The sequence below is a fragment of the Phyllostomus hastatus genome, unplaced genomic scaffold (assembly GCF_019186645.2).
Source record: "Phyllostomus hastatus isolate PE091 unplaced genomic scaffold, TTU_PhHast_1.1 phas_contig_198, whole genome shotgun sequence".
NCBI lineage: Eukaryota > Metazoa > Chordata > Mammalia > Chiroptera > Phyllostomidae > Phyllostomus > Phyllostomus hastatus.
Window position 1 is genome coordinate 3,326,326 of NW_025333715.1, and position 22,258 is coordinate 3,348,583.

Consider the following 22,258-nt stretch of genomic DNA (forward strand, 5'->3'; position numbering starts at 1 on the left):
TGGCCGCCCACCTCCGCCCACCCGTCCCCTTGGTTCTGTCCCGTCTGTGTTGGGCGGGGGGGTTCCCCGAGGAACTCCTCTGGCAGTGGAACCTCCGTTTTGCAGCTGTTTGCATTGTAACCCGTTGTTACGAAGTTTGCTCTGTGTTGACACTAGGATTGTATTGATAGGCTGTGCGTTTCCAGGAGCGTTTAATTTCCTGCTTGTTTTTCTTGCATTATTTGCCTGTAACTCACCTGGTTGAATACGGGCAAAGCCAGACTTAGTAGAGAGAGACGGTGTTTGGAAAGACCACCGCGATGGGGAGGGGAGGGCTGCCGGGGTGGGGGAGGGGAGGCGGTTGCAGTGGGAGGGCGCTCTGACCCTGCAGTCTGAGAGCATCTCAGCGTTTAGGCCGCCGAGGGCTTCTCCAGGGAAGAGGGGAGGAAGGACTGGGAATGGGGGGATGAAGTGAGTGGGTCCTGTGATCAGACTGCTGTGGCAGGAAACGGCTGTCCTTGCGGTCAGAGTCTCACGCAGGGCCCTTGCACAGGGGCTCGTCCACGGTCCAGTGACGGCTCAGGCTGAGGGGGGGTCGCAATCCAGGGAGGCAGAGACTCGTTCTAGTTCGGTCACGTCAAGTCGAAGTTAGCAGGCATTTTGTCCAGACTGGTCAGCGAACACCAACAGTTCGGCTAATCACTCCTTCCCCGGGCCCTCCGCCCTCGGGCCTGGCCCCGCGCTCCCGTCCTGGGTCCGCGGCCCCACTGTTCTCCCGGCCGGGGTCCCCGGTTCCCGCCCTTCCCTGCACGCCTCTTCATTCCTTAGTTTACGTTCTTGCTTTGCCGGAGTGCCTCCTGGAGTAATTTCCCAAGAAAGGGTGGAGAGGAAGTAAGTATTCTGAGTTCTCCTTTGTCTGAAAATGCTTTATTCTTTTTTTGCACCACTTGATAGCTTGTCTGAGCATAGAATCCTAGGGAGAAAATTGTTCTCCCTTAAAATTTTGAAGACGCCCCTCCTTGTGCTCAAGCGGTGAGAAACCCCATGCTGGCGCACGTGTGTGTGCGTGTGCGCGTGCGCGTGCGTGTGTGCGTGTGTGTGTGCATGTGTGTGTGTGCCCGTTCCGTCTTCAAGTGCCTGTGTGTTCTCTTCTTCCTTCAGCGGGGGCTCCTGTCACGAAGTCTGTTTCCAGCTGAACACGAACTCCTATGCATTTGATGAATAAATCATGGGAAAACAGCACCAGATAAATAATGAACTAAATGATCGTAAGAGAGTCTTTTAAAACATAGTTGGCCTTGGCACCTTCACAAACTGCGGTGGCAGGACCCCGGGGTTTCCGTGGCCCGCCGTCCACGGGGCGGTGGGCACCTTGCACGCTGGAACCTCCGTGAGGACCCCTCGCCCGGCCACTCGTTCCCGCTCCCAGACCCTCGGTGACAAACACGTCCGCCGTTCGTAATTACATGTAGATTATTCTCTCCTAGATCCAAAATAGACTTTTCTAAGGAACACTGAGGAGATTAGCATATGCATTTGATTTTATTACTAAATTTTAACGCCGCGTTGGCAGTTCATCCTGCCGATGAAACAGAGAGCTGACTGGCCCCCGCTCCGAGTCCCGCCTGGGAGCCAGCGCCGCGGGCCGGGCCTGGCCGGGGAGGCAGCCTGCAGCGGCGGGCGGGGAGGGCGGCCCTCGTCTCCCTCTCGGCGCCTGTTCTGTGGGAGCCGACAGCGGGGTCGCCGCCGGCACACCTCTGTCCCGCTCACCGGGGCTCCCAGCCCTTCTTCTCGGACGCACCCGCCCTGCTGAAACGCAGTTCGGGGGTGAAAGTGCCGGGGGTGCTCAGCGGACCCCAGTCACAGAGCCGTGAGCTTTGAGTGCCGTTGAACTTTATTTTGAATTATTTTACATCTTTTTTAAAAATACATTTTTTAAAGATTTTATTTGTTTATTTTCAGAGAGGGAAGGGAAGGAGAAAGAGAGAGAGAAACATCCATGTGCAGTTGCTGGGGGCCACAGCCTACAACCCAGGCATGTGCCCTGACTGGGAATCAAACCTGCGATGCTTTGGTTCGCAGCCTGTGCTCAATCCACTGAGCTACGCCAGCCAGGGCGCTATTTTACATCTTTAATAAACTTGCTTTCCGCTCTCATGAAACCTTGGGACTTTCACCACGCTTGGAAACTTGTAAAGGGGCCTCCGTTTCTGCACGGTTGTCCTATGGACGCATGCACACACCCAGAATTTCTATTTCAGAAAATACCAAGCTAAATCAGTGTTGTAAAAACGTCTTTCCGTGCTTTCAGCGTGACGGTCCGGCATGGCCATTCTTGAGAAGGAACGATGGCATGTTCCATTCGCTCAGTCCCTCCCTCCCTCCCTGCCTGCCGTCTCAGGCGGGTTTCTTTCTCCCCGGGCGCCCCTGCTGCTCCTCGGGGCGGGCCCTCACCAGCTCAGGTCTCAGAGCACAGCCCCCGGCCCCACCCCTCCACGGTCCTGCCCGTGATACGGCTCTGCCAGGGTCACGTCGCCCCGCACGGACTGGCCCCTTCGCTGGGCCCCTCCCCATCTTCTGCTCTCCACCCCGGGAGCCCCGCTGGCCAGCCTCAGGTCTCGGAGCTTTAGCCAGGATGGTCTTCGGCCTCGCCAGCCCGCAGCACCCTGCTGTCTCAGGGCTCAGGACCCTTCCCCCGCCCCCTGCCCCTGCCCACAGCTTCGGCTGACGGCACGCAGGCCCCCACAGGCGGGGGAGCGGCGTCTTCCCGTGGGTCACACTCCCCGCCCCGCTCTGCGCTCAGTGAGTGTTTGTGGAAGGAGTGGGTGATGAGTTTTTTTTAATATATTCCTTTTTTTTTTCCTTTGGGGACAAGTTGGGGCATCAGCTGGCAGAACAACTGCGTCAACTACCTGGACTTCCTGAGGGCGGTGGAGGGCAGCAGGCCGCCCAGACCGGAGTCGAAAGAGAGAGAGGCGGGTGTGCCGGCCAGTTTCGAGAGGCTGCGTCCCGAGGACGTCCTGAAGAACGTCCAGAAAGTCGTCGCCGCCTCTGGCCCCGCCCTGGCCACGGTACGGCCGACCCCTCTTCCTGGGGAGACGGAGGCTCTGGCATTCGGGTCCACCCTCCCCTGCCCTGGGGGGGGGGCTCCTTTTCCTCTCGGCGCCCCCGGGGGGCGTCAGAGCTCAGAGGGGGTGGTTGCTCCAGACCCCCTTGCTCCTTGGAGCGCATGTGGGTCCGTTTCGCTCCGTGAGAAGCATCCACGGTCACCCCGCAGCCTGTGTGTTCTGGGAGCAGAGTGCTCAGTGCCGTGCAGACGCTGGTCTGGGGCGAGGGCAGAGGCTCCAGGCAGGGGAGAGGGGACGGCACCCTCGCTGAGGACGGGAGCGGCACACCCGCGGGTCCTGGGCCTGTGGGCATGAGTGGGGGGGGGCCCGGAGACCCCCTCCTTGGAGGGGCCGCCCAGGGCCAGGGGCTGGTGCAAGGAGGGACCCCTTGAGCACATGCACATCTCAGGCTGACCGCTGGGTGGCGCTGTGGAGCGCGCCAAGACCCGGAGTGCGCGGGGACGCTGCCATGTCGCCTGTGTCCCAGTCCCCGGGAAGCGGGGCTTCGGCCCGTTCCTGGTGAGGACACACATGAGTTCCCTCTGCAGCGGCCGCGGAGGGGGAAGCACTGTCAGCAGAGGGCTGACCGTGCGGCCGAGGGGGAGCACAAGCTCCGTGCGGTGCTGGCGCTCCCCGGCCAGCGGCCAGCCACCGAGGGCTGTCCCCCGTCCACCGGTGCCCGCCAGTCCCCGCCTGGAAGCCTAGGCGTGCTCGCCCCTTCCCCGCAGGGAAGCAGCCCCTGGGAGTGCAGGGGGGCACAGCTCTGGAGCCCCAGCCTCGGGAGGCCCTGGGGAGCAGGCCCAGGAGGAGAGGGCAGGGCCACCCAGCTGTCACCTGGGAGAGCAGGCACTCCCAGGTCTAGGAATCCTCGCGAGGACTCGACATTTCGTCTCTGTTTCACTGATGAGCTAGAGAAGAGTCAGACTGAACGTGCCGTGGGCCCCTGGAAAGCCCGCCTATCCAGCTCGCAACACCAGAGTGCCCGTCCGAGACTGCTGGGCCTCGGGGTCCGCAGACCCACTGTGCGCGGGGCCGGGCCTGGCCCAGCCGGAGACACGGCCCGTGGGCGACCGCGGCTGCGCTGAACATGCGCCTGCGTCGCTGGGGCTTTTTCTTTTTGCGGGGGAAGCTGTGGAGCCTCGCGACGCCTGAGTGCTGGCCCATCCCGCAGACTGCCAGTAGTGCCATGCAGGCCACAAAAAGCCGTCCTCGGGTAGGCGTGGCCCCACAGCACGGCTGTCAGGATGTGTCTCAGCCTGAGGCCCGTGGAGCCTTTGGGAGGGACCACGGCCCCCCCTTCTGAGACACACTCCCTGGGCGATGAGGTTTGAAGCAAGAGGGGGGCGCCCGGGCGAGAGGTGGGCTGTAGCGGGAGGCAGGAGGGCACAGGAGGTCCTGGAGAGAGGGGGGAGCGGGTGTTGGGGGGGGGACAGTCAGAGTGCACATGGGCACGTGATGCGTTTCTCCCTGTCCCTGCAGATGCATCTCAGACGCGCCTTGTTTCCGAAGGGATGGCAGTCCCTCACCTGCGTGGGATCGTTGCGCCCACCCTGGGGCTGGGCGGCCTGGGTTGGCCCATGGGGAGCCCCGCAGGCCAGGGGAGCGCGGGCCCCGGGTTTGCCTCTTAGGTGCCCTAAACTCAGGGTGCTGGTTTCACACCCTCAAGGCCTTCCGATGCCCCCGGAGCACGGACGCCCCATGGGGTCGCCCGTCCTGTGATCTGACCGTTCTCCTGCGCGGCCGTTGAGACCCGCTGCATGCCAGGCCCCTGGGCGGGTCGCCGTGGTAAAGTTTAGAACGGCGCAATACGAAGTCCCCCCTTTTATGTCGAAGAAGCCAGCCTCAAAGAGGTTGAGGGCTTGAGGTGAGCTGCGGAGCTGCGGTGCAGAGGCCGCTCCCTGACCTGCGGCCGAGGTTTAACCGATGCGCGGCTGCCCCGCGTTACCGCAGTCCAAGCACAGAAGCGAGGCTCTGGGGTGTTGCACGGTTAATCCGAGAACACACGCACCACCGCCTGTGGGCCGGTGGGGCGTGCCCAGTTCGCTCTGCAGGAGAGTTGGCTGCCAGGCATTTGGTGTGGGGTCTGCGAGCACAGGAAATTCTTACTTTTAAAAAAAGATCTTAACCTACTACTTGATATAGATTTCCTGGTGCAATAAAAATGAATGATTTTGTTTCAGCAGATGGAAAAAAAAATGAGCTCTTTTTATAGCACATTTTTGCACTTTTTCCGTCTGACTGCTGTGCTGTTGGGTTGGCACTGCCTGCCCGGCCCCTCTGGCACAGTCCTGGGGCCGTGGAGGTCCTCCCACAGGGCGAGGGCCCTGGGGCTCCGGCTGCCGGTGCAGAAAGGACGGCAGCCCAGCTCCCGAACCTCGGGCTGGCGCGTGACGGGGTGGGTGGCCCCTTGACTCCTCCTCCTCCTGGCCACTTCCCACTCAGAGTCCTACCCGGAGACCCCTGCCCCGCCCCACGCAGCGGGATCGCACCTGAGCCTCCTGTCTGTGCTCAGAGGGGCTGGGACTCAGTGGTCGAGGGAGCCCGGGGCGGGGCAGTCGGGGGCAGGGCGGGCCCAGGGTTCCTCTTCGCCCCCCTCCCGGTCGGATCCAAAGGGGAGTGAACGCAGCTCGTTTCCCCGCCACACGCAAGTTCTTACGCTCCGCGCACACACTCACCCGCGTCAGGTCTCCAGCATGGTGCATTCATCCGGTGATTTAGACTCCGCAGGGGACTTGCAGGCACTCGATTTCGTTTGCATTCCGCAGAAGCAATACTTAAGAAAAACACCCCCGGACATCTTTGCTTGACAGGAGCGCCTGCCTTCCTTTCTGCAGGCGTTTTCTGCCCTGGACAGAGAGGACACTGGGTTCGTGAAGGCTTCGGACTTTGGACAGGTCCTCAAGGACTTCTGCCACACGCTCACAGACAGCCAGTACCACTACTTCCTGAGGAAGCTGAGGCTTCACCTGGCCCCCTGCATACACTGGAAGTATTTTCTCCAGAACTTCACCTGTTTTCTTGACGAGGTAAGGATGTGCGGGCTGACGTCCGCTTTTGCAAAATGGATAGTCGACAAAACCGTGTCAGGTAAATTGGCAATCACCTCACGTAATTAGCTCATTCTACATGAAAAGCTGGTATAAATGCTACACAGAGCATCAGAAGGTGAATGCACATCTTTTGCTTCACTTGAAAACTATTATTTTATTTTCAAAGGCATTTGGGGGTTTACTTTGCCTGGTTGTTTTAGAGGCTCAGGACCTTGGGTCCCGAACATGATCTGGGGTCCAGAGGAGCGAGGCCCGCTGTGCATTGGGCCGTGAGTGGCCGGGGAGGAACTGGGACTCTCGATGTGCCGGGCCCTGGGCCCGGAATCAGCCGGTCGTGGGCCGGAATGTGGAGGTAGTGGGCTTGAACGGTTGTGTGCCCGGCAGGCCCCTGGGGAGGTCAGGGAGGGCTTCCTGGAGGAGGGAGGGCGGCTGACCACAGGGCTCTGTTCCTTCCCAGGTCCGCTTCTCCGGCTGCACTAGCTGTGTATATTCTTAGGCTGTTTCCTGGTTTCTAAACATTAGCGGGCCCACCTCATTAGAGTCCATGGCCGTCTAGGTTTAACCAGCAGATTTCTTTGACCGCCGTTCGGTGCCGAGGACGGACACACAGGTGCCGTGTCCCTGCCCTCACATGCACACGCACGTGAAACACCCAGAAGTAATGCCGCCGCTGAACCCCAGCAGTCTTCCCCACGATGCGCGTAACCGTCCCCCCGGGCCGGGCGCTCAGGCTGTCCCTCCCCCACCCCCATCCCCCGCCCCCGCCCCCCGTGCACCTGTCTGTGCAGCGAACAGCTTCCCGGGATCAACTCCTGGGACCGAGGCTGCCGCAGCAAGCAGCCCGAAGGCTCCCCCGGACCGAGGGCCCTCGCTGTGAGTGGTGGAGCGGCGGCAGCGGGCCCTGCGCAGCGCTCTCTCCTCGGCCTGTAATACGCGCATTGACTCGCGTCATCCTCGTGTCATCTCGCACCACCCCTGCAAGCGCGTGCTGGCGACGTCCCAGCCCGCAGACGAGGGCGCCGGGGCACGGGGCCATCGAGGTGCCGTCCACGCCACCCGGGAGGGCGTGGGAGAGCTGGTCTGTGAGCCCCAGGAGCCCGGCCCCGCTCCAGGCCCCTGCACGCCACGCTCCCCCTCTGGGGGCCCACGCTGTCTGTAGCAGGGGTCAGGAGGCCCTTCCGTTTTAGGGCTGAGGATCGTCCCTGTCCACACAGACCACACTGTGCCCATCGGTTCGCCCATTGGTGGGTGGACTTCTGGGTGGCCTCCACGTCGCCGTGCCTCTGCCTGAGAGCTTCTGGAGGCACTTGGCCGAACGTCCCTGCCCGGAGGTCTGGGGCTCACCGCGGTGGGAGCGAGCATGGTGGGCTGCCCGGGGCGGCATCCCGGGACCAGGGGCACACGGGGGACCCTGCCCGGGGGGCCCTGTACGGCCTCCCCCCGCCTCTCCAGGCCCATGTGCCGTCAGTGGTGGGATTACGTGGTACCAGCCAGGGACCTGGGGTTGGCCTGGGGGCGGGGAGGCCTTGCAGAGAAGCCAGAGCTCCAGCCAGGGCACGTTCCCAGGAGGTCACGTGGAGCAAGGGGCTCCTGGGCTGAAAGGGCAGCCCGAAGGGGCAGGCGGGAGGCCCTGGGCATCTCAGACCGTGTGGGGGCTTCCTCCATCCTGTCTGTCTGCTGGTGGGGGTGGGGGCCAGACAGGCTGTGCTGCGGGGGTCCCGTGCCCTCACTCCAGAGCCCAGGTCCCCTTTCTAGCAGAAGCAGCGTGGTGGAGCTGCGCGGGCAGGGGCGTGGGGCGGCTCCCTGCGAGGTGGCCGGAGCGGGAAGGACGCCCGGTCAGCCCGGCGGTTTCTCAGGTTTCTTCCCGGGCTGGCATTCTCCAGAGAAGGGGGTGAAGTAACAAATAACAGAAAAGTCAAATGCGTCTTCCTCAGGCTCATTAAGTGCGACGCCAGCCGTCCGCTCCCTCTGGGGACGCACGGGTGGCAAGCGATTAAAAGGAGGTCACCAACACAGTTCTCGGCGAGGTGGGCACCTCTCCTCGCGAAGGCCGCCCCCAGAGGGATCCCCAGCCAAGCCAGATCCGCCGCATGGAGAGACGGCCTCTCTGGAGAGTCCCCGTGGGGGCCTCACGCCCACCCACGACAACTTCCCACGGCGGGCGCGCGGCTCAGCCTGTCCCCGACAGCTCAGACGACCGGGGGCCACGTGGGCCCGTCACGCGGGAGGCCTGAGCTCTTTGCAGAGCAGACGCGGCGCCGTTTCCCATCACTCGCATGTGGCGCGGCCGTGGCGTGGTCCCTCCCGGCTCCTCTGCCCCTGAGGTGCCGCCGCATTCCGACATCCTCGGTCCAGGCGCGGTCGGTCCTCAGGTCCCTGGGCCTCCGGCAGGGCAGCCCGGCATCCCCCACCCCGCCCCCGCATGGGCTCGGTCTGCGGGGCCTTGGTCTCTGGACGCTGCACTCAGGTTTGAGGGCCCCGCCAGTCGGCCCACGGGCCTGCGAGGGGACCGGAGATGAAGGTGACTCCGGTCTCTCCCCGGACCGGAGTGAGATGACTCGGCTGTCAGGCCCGGGCACGCGGACTGCAGCGCCGCCCCGCGGCATGGGGTGGGGGGCAGGCGAGAAGGAGGAAGAGGCCCGAGCATCGGAGGATGGTGGCGGCCCGTTTCGCCGCGATTCCTGCAGACTGGCTGGGGACTTGCGGGCCGGCGCCTCCGTCCCCAGCAGGGGCCTCCTTGTTCCTCCGGGAGAAACCTTTGACCCTGAGAACACTGAGTGCGGACTACAGAGGGCCACCTGTTTTCAGAAACTCGCTCTATTTAACGTTCCTTTTAGGCTTCACGGTGCGATCTCGGGGTCTCCCGTGAACAAAACCTAACGCTCAGGACACAGCAGACGCCCGCGTCAGACCGCCCTGCTCCGTCGCCATGGAGACCGCGGAACCTGCGGCACAAACCCCCACCTCACCGCGGAGCATTGTCTGGTCACAGTCCGGCCGGCGGGCGGCCAATGAGGTCGTTTCTCGCCTTGTGTGTGTGAGGCCCGGGCCTCCCGGCCGCCCCTGAGATGTGACGTGGCCGCAGGTGCGCCCCTGTGCTGCGGGAGAGGACGCGGGAGGGTACTTTTCCGCCGGAGAGGGGGCTGCAGAGCAGGTCGCAAGGCCCGTAGCCCTTTGCGGGCGCCACGCTCGGACTCGGTGCCGACGGTGCTGCCTCCACTTCCCTTGTCAGCGCGGCGGTGTCCCCAGGGTTTGGTGGCCGTGACGCGGAAGGGGGGGTCTCCTCTCCCGGGAGAGGCCCTGCCTGGGTCGTTGGAAACGAGCCGAGCGGATCACTAGGACACACCGGTACCGTCGTTTCCTCTTGTTCCCAACGGCGAGAAAAGCTACGGCGTCCCCTTGGTAGAGTTTCGAGGATGTTTAAATGTTCCTCCCAAATGGTACTCGAGTTTCCCTGGCCAGGGGAGCTGTCACTGCCTGTTGTCCCGGCGACCGTTGAGGGCGTGGCAGGTTGTGCGAGGGAACCTGGGACCACGTGGCAGTGGGGGTGGCCCCAGGGCTGTGCCGGGGCGCGGGGGCTGCTGGGCCTGCCGTGTGCAGGCTGAGGTGCAGGGCTGTCACCAACGGCCCCGAAGGCCTACAGGGGCCCCGTGGGACCAGGCCGCTGTGGGGCACCCATGCCTCTCCCCTCGGCCCTCTGGGTTGGGTGAGCTGGCTGCCCTGCGCAGGGAGGGCGTGGGTGCCCTGGCCCCAGTGGGTGCCTGCTTCCCCTGAGCCGTCAGCGTCCGCATGGGCCCCAGCACCGTCGGGAGCGTGCACTGGTACAGGTGGCCCCTGCTCCCTGCACACCCGTCCTGGCACCCGGGGCTGGGGCTAGACTCCGCCTTGCGCTCCCTCCCTGTGCGGCGGGAACTGGCTCTGCGCCTGTCTGCCCCGAGGGCTGTCCTCGGGCCTAAGTCACTTACGCAAGGAGCCGTGCTCAGTGTCGGACGCGGCCAGGGCCGGATGCAGGCGTCCCTTCCTACCTTTCCCCCTCCCACGTCAGTGAGCACACATCTGCCGCCTGATGTCCGGTAGCAGTGTGGTTACGTGGGGTGGAGTGTGTTTAGGTGAAAGGACTTCCTTCAGCCGTTTCGTAAATGACTTCCGCCGTGAGTCTGTGGGGTCGTTAAAGGGTCGAAGGGGTGGCCGAACTGCTTCCCTTTCCCTTCCCTGCGTTTTACGGTGGTTCCACGCCCCTGAAGGGTTTGCGGGTGAGGTGCTGGGGAAGGCGTCCGGCTGCACTCTCTGTGACGTCGTCGGGCTGCTGTGTGGCCGGAGTGAGCTCGGAGAGCCGGGGGGAGGGGAGGGAGAGGGCCTCACTCTGCAGGGCCCGGGCAGAGGGGGGCACGGGCGGCGTTCTGATGGCTCTGCACCGGGTCTGGATGCGGGTGGGCGGGGCGTCCCGGGGGTGTGCCGACGCCTGGCTGGGGAAGGCCCCCCACCCGCACTCGGGTGCAGCTGGAGCACGGGGTGAGGTGATGGGGAGAGGAAGCGGGGTGGGGTGGGGCCCCGGCGGAGGGCTCCGGGCGGCAGGCGGAGGGGCAGAGCTCTTGGGGTGGGTCCCCTCCTCCCCAGCCTGGGTGGGCATCCCCAAGTGTCAGCCCCTCCCGCTCACTGCTCTGTCCCCAGAGCCCGGGCAGTGCCTGCCACATAAGTAGGCCCTCGGTCAGTACTTACGAGTTATACCGCTGTTTTCGGTGGCCCTGGTGTTCTTGGGCGCGGGGCAGGCCCCTGGAATCATGATAGGGTGGGAAGAGCGTGCATTTGAGGTCAGACCTGCAGGGGAGGCGCCCGGAGACCCTGGGTGAGGCGAACCCCACGTGCTTTGTCTGAAGAACAGGGAGACCCACAGGCCCCGCGAAGGGCCACGGGAGGGTGAGAGAGACTGGTGCGCCGGCCCCGCCCGGCACCTGTGTGAAGGAGCCCCCGGCACCAGGTCCCCGCGGCCGTCACCGGCACCAGGGCTCAGCGAGCCTTTGCTCAGCCCTAAAGCGTGACTGAACTGTGGCCTTTCCCGAGGAAGTGCTAGTAAAATCTTAGGGCTCAGCGACACTGGTGGCCCAGAGGGAACCCGGGCCCGGCAGCAGGTCCCAGGTCCGGGCAGCGATGGGTCACTGAGACCCCAGGCCCCTCCCAGACGCGGCCCCCTCCGCGTGCGCTGCCGGGGGCTGTCAGAGCCGCCCGCAGGCCGGTTCCTGGGCCCCATCCCCCGGCGAGGCGGTCCGCGGGCCCTCGGAGCTCCCGCTCGCTCCCGTCTCGGTGTTTCTAACGCCTCGTCTTCCCCTGACAGGCAGTTCCGCGGCTGTTGTTATTTTTAGCCTTCGTGCGCTCACTGTAAATACAAATGAAGATACAGTGCAATTAATTCTGCTAATCAAAATATTTGATCAAGTGAAGCAATTTTTCAATTCTTAAAAGTAATTACCCTGTTTTCTACAACGACGCGGAGGGATTCGGCGCCGAGCTCTGCTCACCCGGAGTTTCCGCTGCGGCTGCGGTGCCGTCTCTAGCCCCGCCCCTCCCCCCTCCCCCCTCCCCCCTCCCCCCCCACCCCCCCGCACAGAGCCGCGGGGGTGCTGCGTGGGCGTCTCCTCGTCCGCTGACCGCCCGCGGCAGACGCGCCGTCCTCCGGACCCCTGATCACAGCCCGCACGCGGTTAAGCCCGCGCGCCAGTGCACTGCCGGCTGGCCAGCCGGAACAGACCTTGCTAAGCCGCGCCGTCCGTCCTGCAGCTCCCAGGCAGGTGGCCGCCGCCGTGGGCGCCCACGGGGGGACTGTCTCACTGCGTCGACCCCTGGCCGCCCGCACTGACCGCCCGCACTGACCCGTCCCGTCCTCGGGGCTCGTCCCTTCTGCGTCCCACCGGCTGGACATCAGAACCGTCCCCCCACGCGACACTGGCCAGCCTCCCCTCGGCCAGAGCAGGTCCTGTGGCCGCCGACCCGAAGCAGAGGGACAGGGAGGCAGCATCCTCCTCTTCAGTGGGGACCCCCGGTCCCAGGTGCAAGGAGAGTGAAGGGACGGGCCTTGGGGGCCACGCACCGCAGGAGACAAGGTGTGCGCCGGCCTCCATCCCTCGCTCCACTCCACCGGCCCACCCGCCGGCCAGCCTGCTCTCCCCCTTCCGCACCCCTCCCCCTTACCTGGAGAGGTCGTCTGGGAGACGCGCAGAGGTGATGCGTCCACCCAGGACGGGTCTGCACACCCCCCGTGGAGAGGGCGGTGGGCTCTTTCCGGGTCAGTCCCATCGCGGGGCTGTCGGAACAAGCGCGCACCCGAACTCTGCTGGGCTGGCTGGTCCCCAGGGGGCCCCTGCCGTGTGGGAGCGGGCACCGTGGGGCTGACTGCCACCCCTCCCTGCAGCCCTGGTCCTGGGGGGCAGGGGGAGGGTGGAGACAGAGACCAGGAGTCACGGGGCAGCCGTGTGCACGGGGCAGAACGCTAGTCCAGCCAGAGTCTGTGTCAGACGTCAAGACTGCAGGAGGGAGCCCTGGGCTGGGGCCCACGGAGTGGGCTCCGGGCGAATTCTGCACTGGCCCCCCATCCCACCTGGGGCCGCCTCCCCCTGACCACCCCCCCCCCCCCCGGGATTCCTGCAGTGGTGGGACTCACACCCAGGACTGTCTCAGCCACGCCGAGCGGGGCTCTGAGGCCAGCGTCTGCTAAGCATCCCTCACAACCAGACCGTCCCTACCCCCGACCTCAGGACACCCGACCCTCAGGGCAGCAAGACCCCCAGCTCGGAGCCCTAATTATGCGCCCGCCCGTGCCCTCGCTTACCGCCGCACCGGAGGTCAGCGTTGGCCCCTGTGTGCATGCACGCACGTGAGAACTCCAGACCGATCGCCCTCAGAGGAAGGGACCGAGGGCGGAAGTGCAGAGACCGTTGCAGGAGTCCGTGCCAGACCCGCGGGCGGCCTGGCCTGGAGGCGAGGACAGACCGGTGACCGCCTTCTGGATCCATGCCCAACGCAGAGCCATGTGGGTGGGACGTGTGGGTGGTCGGGACGTGGGTGACAGGGAGGAACGTCACAGGTGACCCCGCCTAGGCTGCCGGAAGGGCGCGGTCCCTGTGGGGAGATGGAGACCGCGGGAAGACCGCGTTCTGCGCTCATGGCCCCGGAGAAAACGAAGGATCTTCCTCTGTGCAGCCTGGGCGCGCCGTCTTGCTCAGGACGAACAGCGTGGCGGCCCGGGTCGCCTCTGAGGCGGCCTCACGGCTCTCGCTGCTTCCGCAGCGGACAGGCCCGGCGAGCGGCCGGCTCGGCTGCGGCGGCACCTCTGTCCCAGCGAGCAGTCGGAGCGGGGGCCCGGGGCGGCCTGCTCGCCGCCGCCCTGCACCGCTCCGAGTACGTGACGGCGACGGCATCCAGCACCCGGCGGGTCAGACGCGTCCTCACCAGCCTTTTCCAGAAGTGCCGGGGCCGTCCCCACATGGCGGTTGCCTGTGTCCGCATTAACATCAGTGCGCCCGGCCGTCCCCCCAAACACCCACGGATGTCTGCGTTAGCACCTCGCCAACCAGCCATTTGAGAAAGACCGTCACACCCGGGAGCAGAGCCTGGCTCTCCGTCCGGTTGCGCCCGTGTGGCCTTGACCTCCGGGAGAACACCCACGTCTCCCCACCTTTCGTGTGACCTTGACCCCAGGGTCCTCGGCAGCCTGGTCGTCGTCGGTGAGACGTGGGGTTTTTCACGAGACGGTTTCTCACTAGTGGGGATCGCTGGGAAGAATGGCGTTGGCTTTCAGTGTGTCTTCCGCTCGAGTCCAGCCGCTCCCCTCAGCGTCCTGGGATCCCCGGGCCGTGGGCCCAGGCCCACGAGAGAGGACAGCTCTCATCTTCCTCCGACGTCGGTTTCCGTTAAAGCCTCATGTGTGGTCGGGGAGTCTCGCTCTGCATGCGGGAGCCTCTGGGCCTGTGCACGGGGGGATGGACGGCCAGGGCGCCTCTCTTGCTGGGGGGTGGACGGCCAGGGCACCTCTCTTGGTGGGGGGCGGGGGGTCCACGCCGACGCTCTCAGACCCCGCCCACGTCGCACGTCTGCAGACCGCGTCGCACACACTCGCCATCGTGAGAGTGTCACACTGAGGATGCCCGTCCAGTCCCCGCGCCGCCGGCCCTCTCCGCCCCGGTCTGCCCCGTTTTTACCGGGAGCGGCCGCTGGGTTTTGACAAACGCCTCTTTGCCGCCTGTTGACCTCTGCCCTGTGCCCACGTGAGGAGCCGAAGGGTTTGCTCACTCTTGCGCCTTCTTACACCGGGGATAAACCCTGGTCAGACTCAGTGTGCCGTTTCTGAATACGGTGCTAAATATTTCTGATGTTTTAAAACATTTTTACTGTCTTTACACTCATGTCTGTGCATTGCAGTGGTTTATGTTTTTCCCGTCAGGTGTCTTCTTTGTCACGTCTTCCTGGCAGGGGTTAGGGTGACCGACCACGGATCGGAACTCTGGATGTCCCTTCCCGGGTTCTGGGAGGGTCTGACTGATGTAAAAAGGATCCTTTTTCTTTTCTTTTTCAGGGACATAGCTGGCTCTTCGAGTCACCTAGGCTTGACAGCTTTGCAACGATCGGTGGTCGATCATTTAGCAGCTCCATCAGTGTCTTCTGTCGCCTGTCTGTTCAGGCCTCTGTGGTTCTTAAGTTAAATTTAGAGATCCTTATTTTGCGAGAAAACTATTCCGCGTCCTCTGGAGTTTCTAGCACACTCCCCGAAGCTTGCCCACGCCACTCAGAGTTCTCCCAGGCCTGCAGTTAGAATAATAGGGTTTCCGGTTCGTGCTTTAACGCTTTCCGAGAGCACTCCCCTGCCTCGCCTCCCGTGCATGCGCCGGCCCTGCTCCTGGCCCCAGCGGGGAGCGCGCTGGAGGAGGGGCTGCTCGTGTGGGCTCCCCCTGCGGTGGGAGGCGGGGCCGAGACTCAGACTCAGGCCCCGCCCCCTCTCCCCGCCCCCCATGCTGGACTGGTCCGCCCACGTTCCGCCCGGTTCTGTCCACCCGACGAGTGCATGGAGGGACCTGGGGCGGGACTCTGCGTCCAGAAGCGGCCCTTCTGTGGTCCACATGGCCACGTCCTCGGGGTGGTCAGGGATGCGCCCCTGTGCGTGGCTGTGGGGGGGGGCATCACCAGCTGTTTGAAGCTGCGTCAGATGCATCAGCAACGTCACTTTTGTTTCCTAGAATCAAAAAGAAAGGCAGGTTTTCACCTGGCAAATGGCCCCAAGTGGACATATTTCAAAGCTTCCGTGACCCTTGGGCGGTGCGGGCTGCGGCGGGCTGCGGCATGTGTGGAAGCGTGTGCGTGCACACGTGTGAGGACTGTCCCGCCGTGATCACTGCGCTCTCCCGAGCAGTGCCGTGCTCTGTCCTGGAGCGGCTGGCGTAACGCTCAGCCTGCCTGCTGCGGAACTGCCGGAGCTGCCTCACGACCGAGTTGCAGCATCAGCGGGGGGGTTAGAGGTGGCGGTGCGGTCACGGTCTCGGCACTGTGTCGGAGCATCCTGAGGGCTGGTGCCATGGCCAGTGGGGAAGCCCAGCCCGTCTCAGAACACACCCAGGAGCGGGGTCAGCTGTCGTGCACGGTCACCGTGCACTGTCACCGCTGGGTTCTCACAGAGCCCAGTCTCCCCTTTCAGCCCCCAGCCCAGCCCCATGCCCAGCCCCCAGCTCAGCCCCCAGCCCAGCCCCTGCCCAGCCCTGCCCTCCCTTGAGGTGCCCACCTGCCGATGTGGCAACCACAGGTCCCAGTGGCACATGCATAGATGCCGGGGCTGTGCCCTGGCCCTGCCCGTGCCCCCGGCCTCTGTCTCCTTGCGGGAGGCTGAGGACTCAGAGCTTCAGCCTCCCAAGCCCGACTCCATCATGGGCCTGGTCAGACGCCATCCCTCTCCCTGGCCCCCCAGCACCACGGACAGCGCCACAGGCCCTGATGGCACCTCAGCGGCCACTGCTCCAGAGAGGAGAGGGCTGGCCCCGAACTTGGACCCGCCCAGATTAAATCCCTGCAGGGTGGGGAAAGTTCCAGACTCAGGGAAGGCTCAGCCAAGGGTGGGGCGGCGGCACCCTGCGGTGGCAGCCACCCGCCCACCCTCCTGGTTCCAGCTGCTGCACGTGGCTCCCTGGGGTCTGCATGTGAGTGCAGACCACAGCGGTGGCCCCGCTGAGTCCCTGGCCACGCAGAGCCGGTGCTCGCTGAGCGCGTGTCAGATGAGCCAGGGGACCGGCCGGGCAAGTGGGCGGACGGGGGGCAGAGGGCTCACCCCCCGGGGCCCGGCCCTGCGCCGCGGGACTTGCCCGGGCTCCTGCCTCACAGCAGCTGTGGCCCAGCCCATGTCTGTGTCCGTGTCCGGACGCTGCTCCGACCTGCGGCAGGCCCGCCTGCGTCCCCGGCTCTTCGTCCCCCCGCTGCGGGGGACGGAGCCAGGGCCCAGCGGCGACCTGCCTGTCACGCACTCCACAGACCCCTTCTCCGCTCTCCTTGCCCAGACCGCGTCCGAGTGGGCCGAGAGGATGCCCAGAGGCCCGCCTCCCAAGTCTCCCAAGGAGATGGCGGGCCAAGAGACCCTGGCCCGGCTCCACAAAGCCGTGACCGCCCACTACCAGGCCATCGCCCAGGACTTCGAGAACTTCGACACCTCGAAAGTGAGCACCGTGTCCAGGGACGAGTTCAGGGCCATCTGCACTCGCCACGTGCAAATCCTGACGGACGAGCAGGTGAGCGCACGCGCGTGGCCGGTGCGCGCCCTCAGCACGGCCGCGGGGGCGTCGAGCCGGCCTTCCCCGCGGGGCGACGCAGAGTGTGAGACAGTCCACGGTTTTAAAAATACTGGGAGGGTGTTCTTTTAAGGGGGAGGGGGGGTGTTTTTACTTCAAACGTTACTGAAGACACCCAGGAGCCTCCTGTTTGTGTAAAAGGTACAAATTGCATCATTTCAGCCAGGGTGCAAAAAATACCAGTTTTATTTTTAAAGTCAAATCAAAGTTGGCTCCAGCTGCCTCTGTCCTTCTCCCCGGTACCTGGAGCATCCCTGGGCGTCTGCAGGCCAAAGAGGCCAGCCCCTCCCCTACCGGAGCGGGGCCTGGGGGGCGGGGGCCTGCACGTGGTTCTGCCCCTCCCCAGCGCCCACCCCTGGTCCTGCTTCTGGGGCTTGTTGCTACTGCCCTTGGCATGCTGGTGACATGCCACCCCCAGCTGTCCCCACTGTCCCCAGGCAAGAGAGTGCCACTCCTCTCCTAACCATGAGAAGTGGCCAGACAGCAAGAAGATCACAGCTTTGCTTGAGCTCCTCAGGGAGCTGAGGGTGTGGGGACAGAGACCGGACCTGACGCAGCCGGTGCCCTGCCGTCCCCAGGGGTAGACAGGGTCCGGCGCAGGGTCCTCACCCCCCAACCCCACCCCTGCGAGTCCAGCACCGGTGACCCAATCACCAGAGGGAGCCTCCCTTCACCCCAGAAAGTGCCCTGCCACGGCCCTCGCCAGCTTTCAGACCCATCGATGTACGGTCTTGCAGAGGATGATTCAGGTGACCAGATGAAATCCAAAGTTCTCAGGAAAGCGGCTCCGCCCCCTGCTTCTCCTGGCTCTGCTCAGGCCCCGCCCAGGAGCTCCCTGCAGGGGCGGGCTGGGGGTGGGGCTGGGGGGGGAGGTCACGCTCCTACGAGCTCCAGTCTCATTGGATGCAAGTGTTCACGGGGCGGGGCCAGCATCGCGCCCGCCTCACCCCTGCCTAGGCCAGTGGACTCACCGCCCAAAGACGCTGGCGCGATGCGCACCCGACTTCCCTTCCCTCGAGCATCACCTTCCCTAGGCATCATGGTCACTCCTGCTGAGTGAAATGCCCTTCCCGGGTGACCCTGCTCCTCAGCTCACCGAACGCTGCTGTGATACTGTACACGGGTGGAAGCCTTTAAACTTAATACCGTCACATTTATTATTCTACAGAGCCAACTAATAAAGGTCTCACTAATAAAGGCTTTCCATCTACTCTAAATGAGTAAAAATTTACTCTAATTATAGATATAAATTAATGACGTTCTTTCGTGTCTGGCGTTCAGAGCAGAGGATTTGGATGCTAATTGTCCTCTAAGAAAGCTTTGCCATCCCTGGCACATCAAGCCCCCACCCCCCCCCCACCCCCCCCCCAACAACATCAAGCACTTATTTTTAAACCCTGCTTTCCAAAAATACGCAGACACGTCCCCGAGGCGGGCGGCTGCACCGAGAGCCCCCGCCTGGCCTAAGTGTGGTGGTCGCAGTCGGTGGCGGCTAGCAGACTCGGTGGCGGCTAGCAGACTCGGAGCTCTGTCTGGGGAGGGGCTGCTGAGTGCGGCCCCTCCCTTTCTCCCTGCCGGGGTCACTCGGCCCGCGACCTTCTGGGTTGCGTGGCGCGGGGTTGGGATGTTGTCCCAAGTTAACCCTTTCTCCCTCTCAGGGCCTGGCATGTGCTCCCTCCACCCCCCCCCCCACATTCCCAGAACTTCCAACAGAGCTGGGCCTGGTCCCTTTCCACTTGCTCTAGAGAAACCCCAGCAGAGCCCAGAGCAGCGTGGGTTTCTGGCCAAAGCCAGGTGCGTGGGAAGGGCGGGGACGGTCCCTCCCTGTGCCGGGGGCGAGGGGGCTGCTGCTCCCCCAGCGTGTGCTGGAGGCCGGGGCCCCACTGGGCCTTAGGGGCAATGAGAAGCCAATTGCAAGCAAGTGACCATTCTTCTCGCCTCCCAGAAAGCCCTGAGGTCATCAGAAGTGGCTCATTCAGGGCGCCCTGGGTCACTGTCCCACATCTGTGCTGCGTGTGGCCCTGACACAGCCATGACGTCACACAGCACCGATGCAAACCCGCAGACCTGTCTCCAGCCTTCCAGATGCCTCCCTTCTCCTCCGTGAGAGGGCCCTGTCTGTCCTTAGGGCGAACCAGACCACGAAGGCCAACTCGGCAGCTGCAGGCTGTCGCCTCGTGCAGGACGGGGAGCAGTGAACCCAGGGCGCCTGCGGGAGGAGGGGAGAGTCCTGCCAGGCCGTCCCCCAACCGGGGTGGACAGGGGTTTGATCTGCACTGTCCCCTACAATGTCTGTCTGCACGGCTGCTCTGGCGCTGTGACTAATCACAGAATCACAAGATGTAATGGCCTTACACGGCTCGCGAAGGGCCCAATTCAATTAAAGACCGTCCTGCGGAAGCCGTGAATGACCCTCTCGTCTTCACCTCCTCGGGGCCCCCCAGGCTGCCCGGGGCTTCCCGGGGCTTGCACCCCAGGAGGATGAATGGGCTGTTCCTTTTTCAATTTGTTTTACTGCCGCGGGCTCTGGACCGTGCACACTGCCTTTCCGGTGCGCGTCCTGCTTCGCGCCCTCGGGGGGCCCTGCACTGACCCTGGGGACACCCCTCTGCTTCCTCACCAGTTCGACAGGCTCTGGAGCGAGATGCCCGTGGACGCCAAGGGGCGGCTGAAGTACCTGGACTTCCTGAGCAGGTTCAGTTCCGAGAGAGTGGCGACCCCGCCCAGCACGGGCGACTCGGCCCAGGCCCAGAGAGGGAGCGAGGCCCCCAACCTCTCCGGCGGAGGCAGGTCTGCGGGGTCATCGCCCACCCGGGACCCAAAGGCCGGGACGAGAGCACGGAGCCACCTCGGTGTGAGTCCTCATCCCTGGGTGTCGCCTGGCAGCCTCGCACCAGGCCCACAGTCCCCTGGGGCAGGGCCTCTTGTGTCCCCACGGGGTGGGAGTGGCTGAGAAGACGACACCAGGTTGGGAGGCGTCCCCTGGCAGGTCCCCAGCGTTCCCCTGCCTGAAGGGGGCGGTGGTGTGAGGCGGGGGGCAGGGCAGGGCGCGGCAGAAAAGAGGCGTGGCAGGCGGAAGGGAAGCGTAAGGAGGACCAGAGGCCCGAGAAGGAGCGTGAGGCGAGGCTGGGGCTGCCGGCGTCATCGGCTGGACAGCAGATGCCCCAGTAGGTGCCCCTGTGGGCAGGGGCTGCCTGCCCAGTGCCCCGGGAAGGCCGGTCACTCCCGTCCACAGGGGGGGGACGCCGAGGCTCTGAGAAGCTCCCTCACGTGCTCAGAGTGCCCCAGGGAGACTCGGAGAGACCCAGTGTCTAACCGCAGACTGCCCACTGCGCGGCCCTGGCCCTGGGGTGGGGGAGGGGCAGCCTCACCAAGGCGCCTGCTTCGCCATCAAGGACGACGGAGTCCTTCCTCGGACGGGGGAGGGAGGGCCCCAGCCATGAGCGTAATATGCTTCATGCCTGGCGAGCACGCCAAGGGAGCGGGATCGTTTGTCCGCTCGATGGGCACGCACCGCCGGCACCCCCGGGGCGGTGCTGGGTCCTCCCTCCCTGGGGCTGGGAGCCAGCGGGGCGCCCCGCCCCCGCAGGGTCTGCAGTCTCCCCGCTCCCGTGCAGTGCGCAGTCTTATGGGGGCCGGCGGGCAGCTGCAGCAGTGATCCGATCCCGGAGGGGCGCTGGTGGCCTGGCACCGGGTGGCAGGGACGGCCGGGGCGGCTGGTGGCCAGTGGTCGGACACTGGTGTGCCTTCGTGGCAGGGCCAGCAGGGCTGAGGGGAGGGGCGCAGAGCCCAGGAAGACGTGGACTGGGATGGGGCGGGGGGGAGGGGGCGTACAGGTGCCCGGGGTCTGGCAGAGAGCCCAGGGACTCGGCCGAGTTCGCCCGTGTCGGACCGCCGGGCGTCCAGGAGGTGTGTGTGTGGGCGGGGGGGCGTCTGGGCCAGACTCAGTCCCTTCCCTGTTTCTGGTGGAAAACGTGTGCTTGTCACTTCACACACACACGTGAGACGTATCGAATCTGCGTCTCTCCAGATCTGAACCCTGGCTGCACGTTCGTTTCCAGAACCGCCTCAGTCACCGAGACTCGGCACAAAGCCAGCGCACGGACGGAAACGAAAGTCTGGCTTCCCCTGTCACTCCTGAGGCGATGCTGCCCGTGGGGTCGCGGGCCCCTGAGCCTGAGTGACACCTGTGAGCGGTCGCTCTTGCCTCCCGTCGCACACCCCCAGCTAAAGGGGGTTTCTCTGTCCTGCAGACGCCCGCCAGCGCGGGCACGGTGCCGGGCACCCCGCTGCTGCAGAACTGCGAGCCCGTGGAGCGCAAGCTGCGGAGGACGATCCAGGGCTGCTGGCGCGAGCTCCTGAAGGAGTGCAAGGAGCGGGACACGCACAGGCGCGGGGCCATCGCCGCGGCCGAGTTCATGGGTGCGTTCGCTTCCGGCCCCGGGGGACACTGCCTCCCCTCCCCTCCAGGCGCAGGCCTGGGCCCTCGGACACAACGGGGAGCCTCTGCTGGTGGTGGCAGGCTAGGCACCTTGACAAACACCGGGATCGGGGGACCAGAGGAGGAGAGGGGACAGGCGGAGAGGGGGTGGCTGGGGACGCGCAGGCCCGCTGCCCGCACGGCTCGCCCCCATTGGCTGTCGTCCCATTGGGTAAGCGCCTCCAGTCACAGCAGCTTGTCTGCACGCCCTCCGGCAGCGCTCCAGCCCCAGGGAGCGGAGCCGGGCCCCGCCCCCTCTGCTTGGGGGGAGGGGCCTCGGCTCCCTTCTTCTCCACCCGCACCCAGACCTTGTTTAGGAAAATGGTTCCCTTGAGAACCTCTCTTGTTCGTTCGTGTTACTGTTGTGGTAACCACGGCTCAGAAACACCCAAGCCAAACAAGGTGTGAACTCCTGTAGTGAGCGGTGCTCCAAAACACATGAATTAGATATGAAAACACGCAACCAGTAATAAGCAGATGTCGTTACATGGATCTGACATGGCGTGGTTTGCCGGGGTCTGTGCAATTTGGAGCCCCCTTGGTTTTCGTTGTTTCTGTTCCCTTGGGCAGGGTGGCCCCCGACTTGGGTGGTCGTCCTTAGCGTCATCGCTGTTTCCTATTTGAATGTGGACTCGGCCCGGCCACCAGCCCGTTGTGCGGTAGGCTTGTCTGCCTTTGGTGGTGCTGTAAAAAAGTTACTAATCTTCCAAAGTCGTTCCGTGTTCTACACACCACTGACGGCCCAGGCGAGCCGGCGCGTCCGAGGCTCCTACTGGACAGCTCCCTGCGCTTCCATTCCCCGCCCCTGCGCGTCCCCAGGCGGGC

The 22,258-nt window shown here is 64.6% G+C and overlaps 1 protein-coding gene across 1 annotated transcript in view; it reads left to right on the top strand.

The window, feature by feature from the left end:
• EFCAB6 (EF-hand calcium binding domain 6) overlaps positions 1-22,258 on the top strand; it is a 147,575-nt gene that overhangs the window by 119,843 nt on the left and 5,474 nt on the right. Inside the window, exons 26-30 of the mRNA XM_045835134.1 lie at positions 2,855-3,050; positions 5,921-6,112; positions 16,666-16,893; positions 19,577-19,807; positions 21,207-21,375. Of these exons, the coding sequence (XP_045691090.1) occupies positions 2,855-3,050; positions 5,921-6,112; positions 16,666-16,893; positions 19,577-19,807; positions 21,207-21,375 (1,016 nt within the window). The remainder of the gene's footprint in view (positions 1-2,854; positions 3,051-5,920; positions 6,113-16,665; positions 16,894-19,576; positions 19,808-21,206; positions 21,376-22,258) is intronic.